Source organism: Schistocerca nitens, chromosome 9 (genome assembly GCF_023898315.1).
Source record: "Schistocerca nitens isolate TAMUIC-IGC-003100 chromosome 9, iqSchNite1.1, whole genome shotgun sequence".
In the NCBI taxonomy this organism is placed as follows: Eukaryota; Metazoa; Arthropoda; class Insecta; order Orthoptera; family Acrididae; genus Schistocerca; species Schistocerca nitens.
The window spans coordinates 3,065,554-3,077,455 of record NC_064622.1 but is presented as its reverse complement, the minus strand read 5'-3'; the positions used below and the strand labels follow the sequence as shown (position 1 = coordinate 3,077,455).

Genomic DNA, 11,902 nt, shown 5'->3' with positions numbered 1-11,902 from the left:
ATTGCTTACCTTTCACTTCTTCATTGCCTATACGTCCCTCCTGTTCCTTAGATACGTTCACCACATTCTTAGAGTGTCTCTTAGCTCAGTGATTACCACTTAGTTGTCGTCGTATCACTGTCCACTTCGGTGCCGCTCGTGCTGTTTCCTATTGTTTTATGTTAGGCAGCCATGTAATGATTCCATTTGATCTTTCGATCTGTTTGTTTTATTTGAATTTCATGTTATCTTTTTTACAATTTTTGTAACTATTTTTTAATGAATTATTATTTTATTCTTCGATTTTCGTCCCTATCATGAAAGTTATTCCTTGGAAGAAACAGAGAAATTTTGTTGAGCTGGATTGTCCAAAATATAGCACTGGAATATTTAATTTCGCGAACTTATTTGATTTCAGGAAACAAGAAAATTGAGTCATTTGGTACAAGTACGTAACTATAGCTGTATTCTTAATATTCAAAACTTTGCCGGCAATCTGTACCAGGATCGTAGTGTTGGAGTATTAGATTCCGCTAACAGACTGCCATCCGGAGACACAGCTTTTCTGTTTAAGATTATAGCACCAATGTATAGTGACATTACCAACGTTGGAAGAACCTGAAAATGTCGAAATGGTAAAAATTGTAGATGTATTGATAAACCATGTGGAATCGTTATCGCTTTCAAAATAGTATTATAACTGATAAATTGTCCTAATTCTCTCTTCAAACCCCATAAAGTTAAGCGTCAATTTGTGTTTCAGTCGTCGGCACACACAGTCCGACTCACATATACGTGTGAATATTTAAAATATTTATGACTTCTCTCTCTCTATCTATCTCTCTCCCTCCCTCCCCCCTCCCCCATTCCCCTCCCTCCCCCCCTCTCCGCGTCGCCCTTCATGCCCTATGCTTACGTAGATACCGTAGATGCGAACTGGTGTCCGTGAAAGTTCACTGTATGTCAGTACATCTCTAGACTTCGCAATGAATGTACAGTTCTTGTGTGCGGCATAATCGTAGACTTGGTTGCTCTGAGCTTTTGTCGACAGAACTGAGTGACTTCGCACAGAACGGGACAGTAGTGGTGCTTAAACAAGGGCATAATTCCAAGGAGGAACTGAACTCCGTGTTCTATAGCTGGTAAAAAATAAGTTGTTCTAGAAACCTTCAGTTGCAGGTTCAGTGACCAATTCATAGAGAAGCAAATTTCCACCGTTTTCTGAGTTTCATCTAGTAATGTGTCACTGTGGATCGAATTGCTCATGGACGTGTTTCTGTACTGGGTGGGTGTGCGGCGACCGGAATATGCTTGTGTGTGTTGCGTAGGCACTGTGTGGCCCATCGCAAGCGAAGCGGATTGGACCGTCTGGGGAAGATCGCCCTAGCCGTCGGCCAGCAAATTTTGCAACACGACTGCCAGTTTCCACTTTAAATTAGGTAACTGCAACATGCCACCAGTGAGTTCAGGCCGCCGCGTCCTGTTTCAGCACATCACAGGTCCCCCTGGATTAGATAAGAATCCACGGCTCTTACCTCTGAGTCAGACTAGCCCACGTTCTTGTCATAAAAGCCCAGCCCCTGAAATCTCCCGCGTTTCAGATGGGGAATTACAAGACCATCGCCCTCCTCGAAGCATTCTGGCGACAGTAAAATAAAATTCAGGTGCTGCAGTGCTGCAGGACAGATTTCTCTGGGTTTCGGACCAACCACATATACATGACGAAGTAAACGCAGTTGTTATAGAAAACATTTTAGGTAGTTTACCCAGAGTAAGGAGTCTTTCCGAAAGCGTAGTTTGACCCCTGTCCATGAAAAACCTCTTCGTGGTTAGAATGTAATGCGGTGAGTACCCTGCTTTATCCAGCTCAACGTTCCGATCTCAAAACCGTGGTGAGCGTGTGGAATGATTGCTGATCGGCAACCAGATTAATTTCTACTTAAAACCAGGAAAAATCTATGTATTATACTTTACGAAGAATAAAATCTACACTATCAGTCTTTAGTAAAGAACTTTTCCCGAAGATAATGTTTCCACAGGAGCAGCAGTTGCCTTAACCATTATGCTATACGGGGTGGTCAGAAACAGTAATAAAAGCTGCCAGATACAACTAGTACCAGCTGTTCTCACAGCGTAGATGACAGCACACGGGACTTGTCAGCCTCTGTCTAGGGTTTCACCCTCACTACCGTCCCATGTCCAATGTCTGTATCGCTCTCTTGCTCGGTTTTCGGAAACTAAAAGAAGAAAACGTTTCGCCACACCGTCTCTGGCTGGCAGCTTGAAACTGCACGCACACGGGACTGATTGGTTAACTCCAGTGCTAAATAACTCGGAAACGGCGCAACGAATCGAATTCTTTTTACAATTATTTCTCAGCACAACCCCCCCCCCCCCCCACTTACAAGCTTTTCAGACAGTTTCTGACCACTTTCTATGAGGTCGCTACAGTCTTAATGTCACTGGTATTTCCTAATAGTACTGACGAACAAATATGTGGTTCTCCATTCTGGTATAAGACCACCAGACGAACGTACTAATTTCATCTCGACTCGTTTCATGTCAGTGAATTTAGTTTGCTGCATCCCTTAGAAAACAAATGACCTACATGGGAATAGTAAGGCTAAAGGCCGAGATGTGTCCAGAAAAGAAAACGACACAGCATTACGGCGTTTAATAACGCACTTGAATTTACAAACAGTTAATGGCACACAATGTGAAAAAATATTTATTCCACTTGTCAGAACAACAAACACACGCTATAATTAAGTAACATTCCGCTCTTGTTAAAAGAACATAAGCTAACACATCATTTAACATGTTCATATTTAATGATGAGACTAAATATTCAGCAAACATACATAACATGTTAAAATACTTGGGTGTTACCCTTAACTTCGAAAGGAGACTGTAAGACTCGCATTTCTCATTTCACTCTTGTGTCTCTTTGGTTTTGTCCCAACTAATGCCCACGTTGGCCGAATGTCGGTGGTCTCTGTCAGCTTTGTTACTAATCCACGTTTGCTGTCCGTACACACACACTTCTCGCAGCAGTCCACCTCTCGCTTTTTCACACACTCACAGCCACATTTGTGTTTCGAAGCACAGTAAAGCGACGACGTTTCAGCTATATCTTAACTTATGGTAAGATTGCTCTCTCTTCCATTGCTTACTTCTGAGAAATGCTAAATAAAATTAGTCCCACACACTGCTCAATGTATGAACTGTCTGTCTGCTTACCAGCTATTACTCTGACAACACGAAGTGGTTACTGGCCGTAGATCTTTGCGATCTTGTGCAGTGTTTAGAGTGACTGTCTGTATGTCCGCAGCGGTCAGCAGGAGTACTAGTCCAATAAAGTGACGTCACGTCAGTGATTCTTTCAACAGACACGACTAACTGTGAAAAGTATGAAGAGCCCTGATGCATCTTACAGATGCAGCCGCACTAGACTTTTATGCTAATTCAGTTCTAGGGCCTAGATGGCCCTTCACACAACTGGGTCATCAGTGAACGCATCTCTGGTTATCAGCTGGATAGCTACTTCCAGTAATGCAATGTTTCGAAGTCTCGCTTAAACTTCAGCCCCAGGTGAGAGAGAATGCCCGATTACAACCTGAAAATCTCTTCTTGTTTCGACAAGTGCACGCCTATGGCTACACCGCAGAGATTCTTCAGCCGAAGATCCAGCCGCAGTGAGTGTGAGCTCCGGCCGTCGACGTGGGGCAGAGGACGCTGCCCTGCCTCAGGGTGGCCGCGCTACCTCCTCTTGCCGGGGTCAGGGGGCGGCGGCGGCGGCAGCCAGTCCTGCTTGATCATGTCGGCGGCCTTCTCGGCGATCATGATGACGGGCGCGTTGGTGTTGCCGCTGGCGATGGTCGGCATGACGGAGGCGTCGACGACGCGCAGCCCGCGCACCCCGTAGACGCGCAGGCGCGCGTCCACCACGGCCTCCGGGTCGGAGGCGGGCCCCATCTTGCAGGTGCCCACCGGGTGGTAGATGGTCATCGAGATGGTCCGCACCGCGCACTCCCAGTACGCGTCCGATGCGAACCTGCCGCAGGACAACACAGCGTTACGACGTGTGTTTCGGGCAGCGTGATAGTGGTAGATATAGTACTGAAAACTTTCTTCCGTCCCTCGTCGGCCCGTACGTCGCCCGAAGCGAAGCACTGCTGTCGGCCGCGGTCAGAAGCCGACACCCACACCATCGGTACGCGTGTGCTGCAGCGTACGCTACTCACTTGGTTCAAAAACGCCGCGCATTAAAAGCGGGATTCCTTCGGGGCTCGTACCTCGGGTTCTGTTGGTCATAAAAAGATAGGATCGTGTTTTGGACAGCCCCTGGGCTACGGACAATTCGTATTAAGACTCGTCTTAATGTCACTCTCCCACACTACAGGGTCACAATGTATATTATTATACATTTCCTCCTGCTTAGGCAACTGGAGGAAACCTTACGGTTGTGTTTACATTCGATGTTGTCTACTGTGGTTGTTAAGGGGCCTATTGAGGCACCATTGGTTCAAAAGTTCATTTTGCAATTTCTTCGCATAAAAACCGAGCCATGGATTCCACGGGGCTACGCACAGCAAATGGCTGAAATTTTTGCAAAATATTCCTAATATTCCGATCTCGAACAATCTTGAATTTTTTTTTATCCGTTTCCGAGATACAGAGGTTCAAAGTTTTCCTACTTCTACACGTAAAATACTCACGGAAAATACGGTTGGGCTGAAAACATAGTTTATAAAGTGATGTAGGACGGAAAATATGCTGTAAAGTGCCTCCGTTATCATTAGAAGCGTCTGAGCGCCCAATGTTGTAGTACTGGAGCACATGAAAAATATTTGTCTACGTAAAATCCTCTCTTAAGTATAAAACTGGTTTTTCTGTATTTGAGTTTCACGTAACTAAACTATCAAAATTTTACTGACTCATAAAGTACTTTTCATATGAGTGACATGCCCTGCTTTTGCAGAGTAAATAAGAGAACCAGCCGAAAAACGCTGCTATCGGAGCACCGTAAAAGCGAATGGGGTCTTATTTAAAAGACTCAGACTGAAAACTGCTCAATTTTACCTTCTTCAGCATCTTTAAAAATTTTCCCAAAAATTTTGGCTTACGAACATATTCGCCCCTTTTATTCTGAGAGGGAAGGGTTGAGGTTAGGGTTGGGTTGGGTTGTTTGGGGAAGGAGACCAGACAGCGAGGGCATCGCTCTCATCGGATTAGGGTGGTTGGTTTTGGGGAAGGAGACCAGACAGCGTGGTCGTCGGTCTCATCGGATTAGGGAAGGATGGGGAAGGAAATCGGCCGTGCCCTTTCAGAGGAACCATCCCGGCATTTGCCTGGGGTGATTTAGGGAAATCACGGAAAACCTAAATCAGGATGGCCGGACGCGGGATTGAACCGTCGTCCTCCCGAATGGGAGTCCAGCGTGCTAACCACTGCGCCACCTGTTTTTGTGAGAGGGAAGGAGACAGTGGCAGTGGGAAAGAGAAGGAGATAGTTGTGCTATAGAAAGAGCGAAGGAGACAATGGCAGTGTGAGAGAAACATGGGGACACAGTGGCAGTGAAACGTAGTTGAGAGTGACAGAACAGTGATAGGAAAAATGTGAAGGACAGAGTGCCGGTGGGAGAGAAATAAAGAGAAGAAGAAACTGGAAGTGCGTGAAGAGCCACTGACAATGACAGTGATGGGCTATTGGGTGTGAGCGAGATAACAGTCAGGGGAACTTGTGGGAGAGTGAGGTGAGCGTCATGTTAGAAAGACTGCAAATATGTCCACTTGCCAAAATTAATGGGAAAATTTTTAAAGATGTGAAAGATGGTAGAACGAGGCAACTGGTGTCACACTTTTTAGTCAGTGTCTTTTAAAAAGAAGCATATTGACATTTTTGTGCTACAATAGAAGCATTTTTCCTCTAGCAGTTCTGTACCTGGACAACATTTGTGAGAATTTATGCTTCATATGTCACCCAACCACTCAAGGTCGTCTACAAGCTGCTGCCTTGTATCTTGAGGATTTTAACTACGTACACTGCAAAGACTGATCACTGCTGCTCTCTGCTGGCTGATTTAGATACTACGTGCGGCAGCCATGGAATTGTTGTGTTGTAGGCATTTTGTACTTGAATAGTAACGCGTTCTGTTGATATGAAAACTTTCTGTTATTTGTACTCACAGGATAAGCAGCTGTGAAAGATAGTTTGTAAGCATTAGAACAGCAATATACCTGAGGTGATTTGTAGCATAACAACCATCGTTTTTAATTAGACAGGTAAACAATACTTCTTCGTGATGTGAAAACTTGCCACTTGAAACACAGCAATGGACCATATCCCCGTTGCTATTAACTCCACATACAGTACTCCACTTCAGTCATTTCTCAGTTATAGACAGTAATGGTCGACAGCAGCAGTGACGTATCACATGTTAACGAAATGGAGGACGTACTTGTAGCGACTGACCTAAGAAGGGGACATTATGCAACTGAAACAGGTGATATTTAAAGAGACTGTTATGAAGAAAACCGACCTGAGATAGGAACGCAAGTGACAAGTGACAAAATGTGAGCCTCCCGACAAACAAACAAAAAACGTTTGTGCTTATACAAATTAGTCAGTATACAATATATGACAGCCCTCTACGAAAATATCTTCAAAAGAAGTATGTGTTCGGTGAAAGCGTTAACGTGTGATTGTGTAAAGTCAGTGTGCTGTAAATAAGACTTGATAGTTTCATAATAAATCTGAGGGAAACATTGTGGAATATACTTACACAATAATCCAACAATATTTCACTGTGGAAAATACAGGTTGGACTATAGTGGGGCACTTCGACAAAGAACTATGTGGGACAAATAATTTTGTTATGAATGCAATTTAAGTCAGACAGGGAAATACAGAAAATGACTATAACTGAAAAGGACGGATTTAATGTACGAATAAATATATTGCGGCTAATGTCAAAGACGCCGAATTGAACAAAAAATTTGGCAAGTAACAATAGTTGGGGTATGAATCGCTGTGGAGCGCCGGCCACGAAACGACACCCAGTCAGCGACCAGTCGGCGGAAGTGTGATCAGCAAGAGAAGGCGTGCGAGTCCGTCTGGCGGTCTGGTTTATTGCGACTAAGCTGCTGCCGCCTTTGTCCCACATCTGCGCAGCTTATTAACAGATCGGGCATTTTTAATTTAAGACGTCGCCGGAGCCCTTCCTGTCGCCACCCCCTTACCTCCCAGAACGGAGGTGTACTCAGCTGTCTGCGTGTCGTGTGATGCACATGAAAGCGTGCGAAGGTTTTCGAAATGTTTGCGAATAGTCTAACTGAGGTGGGACTTCGTTACCAGCCCAATATTCACCTGGTCGTATGTGGGAAACCGCCTAAAATCCACACCAGGCTGGCCGGAACATCGACCCTCGTCGTTAATCAGTCGGGTGGATTCGATCGGGGGCCGGCGCACCTACCCGTCGTGGAAGCGGCGCTTTAACGTGATGGCTGTCCGGGAGGTTCAGGAATTTGGAGAATTTACAGTGAGAAATGTGATTTGAGAGAAGAAACTGCGGTTTTCATTTTCACCGTTGTTTTACTTGACATTTAATGATCTACTGGATTTGTTGGAATAAAGGCTGACTCATCTTCTCTCTACATTAGCAGAAATGGAAACAAGTGACCTTCAGATTGCATTATTAAAAACTTTCTTCATTAACGGAATTACGGTAGGCTTAACGTAATTAATTTAATGTCAAGTTTTACCCACTAAACATAAAAAATCGCGTCTAGTGTAATCAGCAGTTGATAGAAATTTAGAGATTGCCAAGCTTTGAATATTGAGAGCAAAGAAAAGCAAAGCTCCGCGTTCTGCCCTGACGGGCGAAGTGGGACCAAGCGACCGTCACGTCATCCTCCGGCAACGCCATCATTCCGCTACGGTATGGAGGGTCAACGCGTCAAAACACTGCACTAGCGGTGTTAGTCGCCTTTCTTGACCTCGGACCCGCTACTTTTGATTCAAGTAGCTCCTCTGTTGGTATCACGAAGTAGACTACACCCCGTTGCAGCCCCCACCAAGGAAAATCGGCGGCAGCATCAGGAATGGAACCCCCCCACCTTCTCTGTAAAACACGCAGGCACGCTGACCACTGAGATGCGGTCTTCTGACTGTTCAGCGGAAACCAATACGTTGAGCTGTTTTATCAGTAAATGCGTTCCTTAAGACAGGAGGTATTAGCTGGGACACACTTCCGTGTGCCCATCGGTGACTGGCTTTAGCCGTATGGTCGTTGCTCTATAGCGATGATTTCCGGCCTATGGTTATACGGGAAATGTAGTTTGATTCGACGTTACTGCCTCTAGACATTATTAACACACAGTTTTTCTCCAGTATATCAGTTAAACACGCTCTGCATATAATTACACCCAAATTTATTGCCTAAGTTTCTCAGATCATCTGGCGATACTAGCAGACGACGAGACGACGGCAGTTACACAAAGAGAGAGACTCTCAATCAAAAGAGTTGGCCTCCAGATATTCTTCAAAAATCTAAGTAATCTTGGATCTGCTCAGAATAACTATTTAGGCGAAATCCATGTGGGAAGAGAGCGGCGGGAAGAGTAGCACAAAAAATTAGAATGCAAAAACTTACGAGAGCTTATTATAAAATCTGCAACATCTGTAACAAAAAATTAATGTTCGTATCCAAGAAAATCAGACGCTATAACACAGTTATCATGCCTGACGCCTTGCACGCTGGCGAAAAGCTTACACTCCACACAATAGGTGATCTGGAAGATATCCTAAAAGAAGAACGCGAAATTCTAAGAAAGATACTCCGTCTAAAGAGAAAGGAAGATGGATAAACAGAACAATCCGGTACAACAACCGATAAACTACAGAAACTCGCGGCAGGCGTAGAAAAAGACTAAAATTTTATGGGCATATCGACAGAGTTCTATCAACAGCACACACTAACAAAATTGCGATGTACTTACAATAACTCAAAACCATACCCTGGATTCAGCAGGTCAAAAGAGAATCAGCAAATGCTCATACAAGTACAGCGAAAACCTGTACATACAAAAAGTTAGCAACCGGGAAGTAATGCCAGAGAATGCAGCTATCACCAGACCAGGGACAAAGTGGACCAAAGAAAGAAGGAGAATCCACAGAGAAGAAGATGACAGGTGCTTAGAAACGGCGAAGACTGCAACAAAATAGGTTTGCGTTCTGGTAGATATACGTACAAGGTGCTCAGAAACATCCTGAAAAGCTTGTGTGGGTTTAGCAGGGTAGGTTGTGCTGAAAAATGATTGTTAAGAAAAAATTCGATACGTTGCGCCGTTTCAGAATTCTTTATGAAGTTAGCCAATCAGATCGTCGTGTGCGCAAATTCAAGCAGCCTGCCAGACGCCGTGTCGCCAAATGTGTTCTTCACTTTCTTCCTTCAAACCGAAGAAACGTAAGCTTTTGCTTACATAGCTGAAATTTGTCACGCCTGAAAAAGGCACATTTTATGTACTATCGAGCGTTTCAACGAGTTGAATCTCACGGGCCCGCAGATGTCTGTGCACTACCAGATGTTAGCCCTTGCAAGTGCTCGAACTTCCGCGCGCAACGACCATGCTGGCTAAGTTATTTCTGACTACCCTATGTACACAGTGTTACAAAAAGGTACGGCCAAACTTTCAGGAAACATTCCTCACACACAAATAAAGAAAACATGTTATGTGGACATGTGTCCGGAAACGCTTAATTTCCATGTTAGAGCTCATTTTACTTTCGTCAGTATGTACTGTACTTCTTCGATTCACCGCCAGTTGGCCCAATTGAAGGAAGGTAATGTTGACTTCGGTGCTTGTGTTGACATGCGACTCATTGCTCTACAGTAAAAGCATCAAGCACATCAGTACGTAGCATCAACAGGTAAGTGTTCATCACGAACGTGGTTTTGCAGTCAGTGTAATGTTTACAAACGCGGAGTTGGCAGATGCCCATTTGATGTACGGCTTAGCACGGGGCAATAGCCGTTCCAGAACGAAGGTGTCCCTACAGGAAGACGTTCGAAGCAATTGATCGGCGTCTTAGGGAGCACGGAACATTCCAACCTATGACTCGCGACTGGGGAAGACCTAGAACGACGAGGACACCTGCAATGGGCGAGGCAATTCTTCGTGCAGTTGACAATAAACCTAATGTCAGCGTCAGAGAAGTTGCTGCTGTACAAGGTAACGTTGACCACGTCACTGTATGGAGAGTGCTACGGGAGAACCAGTTGTTTCCGTACCATGTACAGCGTGTGCAGGCACTATCAGCAGCTGGTTGGCCTCCACGGGTACACTGCTGCGAATGGTTCATCCAACAATGTGTCAATCCTCATTTCAGTGCAAATGTTCTCTTTACGGATGAGGCTTCACTCCAACGTGATCAAATTGTAAATTTTCACAATCAACATGTGTGGGCTGACGAGAATCAGCACGCAATTGTGCAATCACGTCATCAACACAGATTTTCTGTGAACGTTTGGGCAGGCATTGTTGGTGATGTCTCGATTGGGCCCCATGTTCTTCCACCTACGCTCAATGGAGCACGTTATCACGATTTCATACGGGATACTCTACCTGTGCTGCTAGAATATGTGCCTTTACAAGTACGACACAACATGTGGTTCATGCACGATGGAGCTCCTGCACATTTCAGTCGTAGTGTTCGAAGACTTATCAACAACAGATTCGGTGACCAATGGATTGGTAGAGGCGGATCAATTCCATGGCCTCCACGCTCTCCTGACCTCAACCCTATTGACTTTCATTTATGGGGGCATTTGAAAGCTCTTGTCTACGCAACCCCGGTACCAAATGCAGAGACTCTTCGTGCTCGTATTGTGGACGGCTGTGATACAATACGCCATTCTCCAGGGCTGCATCAGCGCATCAGGGATTCCATGCGACGGAGGGTGGATGCATGTATCCTCCCTAACGGAGGTCATTTTGAACATTTCCTGTAACAAAGTGTTTGACGTCACGCTGGTACGTTCTGTTGCTGTGTGTTTCCATTCCATGAGTAATGTGATTTGAAGAGAAGTAATAAAATGAGCTCTAACATGGAAAGTAAGCGTTTCCGGACACATGTCCACATAACACATTTTCTTTCTTTGTGTGTGAGGAATGTTTCCTGAAAGTTTGGCCGTACCTTTTTGTAACACCCTGTACATATATATGCGGCGTGTCCAGTAAGCAGTACCGAGCGAGGTGGCGCAGTGGTTAGCACCCTGGACTCGCATTCGGGAGGACGACGGTTCAATCCCGTCTCCAGCCATCCTGATTTAGGTTTTCCGTGATTTCCCTAAATCGTTTCAGGCAAATGCCGGGATGGTTCCTTTGAAAGGGCACAGCCGAATTCCTTCCCCATCCTTCCCTAACCCGAGCTTGTGCTCCGACTCTAATGACCTCGTTGTCGACGGAACGTTAAAAAACACTAACCTAACCCTAACCGGTAAGCAGTAAGCAGCGAGCAGCGGACGTACTCGTGCTGGCGGCAGTTGGGCAGCGGCAGCGTGTGGAGGCGCGCGCCGTAGCGGCGGAAGGCGGGCGCCAGGCCGGTGCGCACGGCCATCTTGACGCCCTCGACGAGCGTCGCGACGTCGTGCGGGTCGTCGAAGTAGTTGGCGTCGATGAGCGGGTAGTGGCGCGGGTCGGCCGAGCGCAGGCGCACCCGGCCGCGCGACCGCGGCCGCAGCAGCAGCGGCAGGATGCTGAAGGCGTCGCGGTTCGCGATCGGCCGGTACACCGCGTCGTACACGCGCTCCGTCAGCCCCAGCACCTGCCGGCACGGCGCAAGCAGTCGCTGGGACAGAGTCCAGGAAAGCGTAGGCGCAGAGGTTGCTGTCTTTCAGAAACCACAAATGGTTCAAATGGCT

At 45.9% G+C, this 11,902-nt stretch overlaps 1 protein-coding gene across 1 annotated transcript in view; it reads right to left on the bottom strand.

Annotated features, from left to right (window-relative positions):
- Positions 1 to 2,729: 2,729 nt before the first annotated feature.
- The window catches only part of LOC126203057 (glucose dehydrogenase [FAD, quinone]-like), a 158,293-nt gene continuing 149,120 nt past the window's right edge, over positions 2,730 to 11,902 (bottom strand). The window contains exons 8-9 of the mRNA XM_049937295.1: positions 11,510 to 11,805; positions 2,730 to 4,033 (exon numbers count right to left, since the gene is read on the bottom strand). Of these exons, the coding sequence (XP_049793252.1) occupies positions 3,739 to 4,033; positions 11,510 to 11,805 (591 nt within the window). The 3' untranslated portion in view covers positions 2,730 to 3,738. The remainder of the gene's footprint in view (positions 4,034 to 11,509; positions 11,806 to 11,902) is intronic.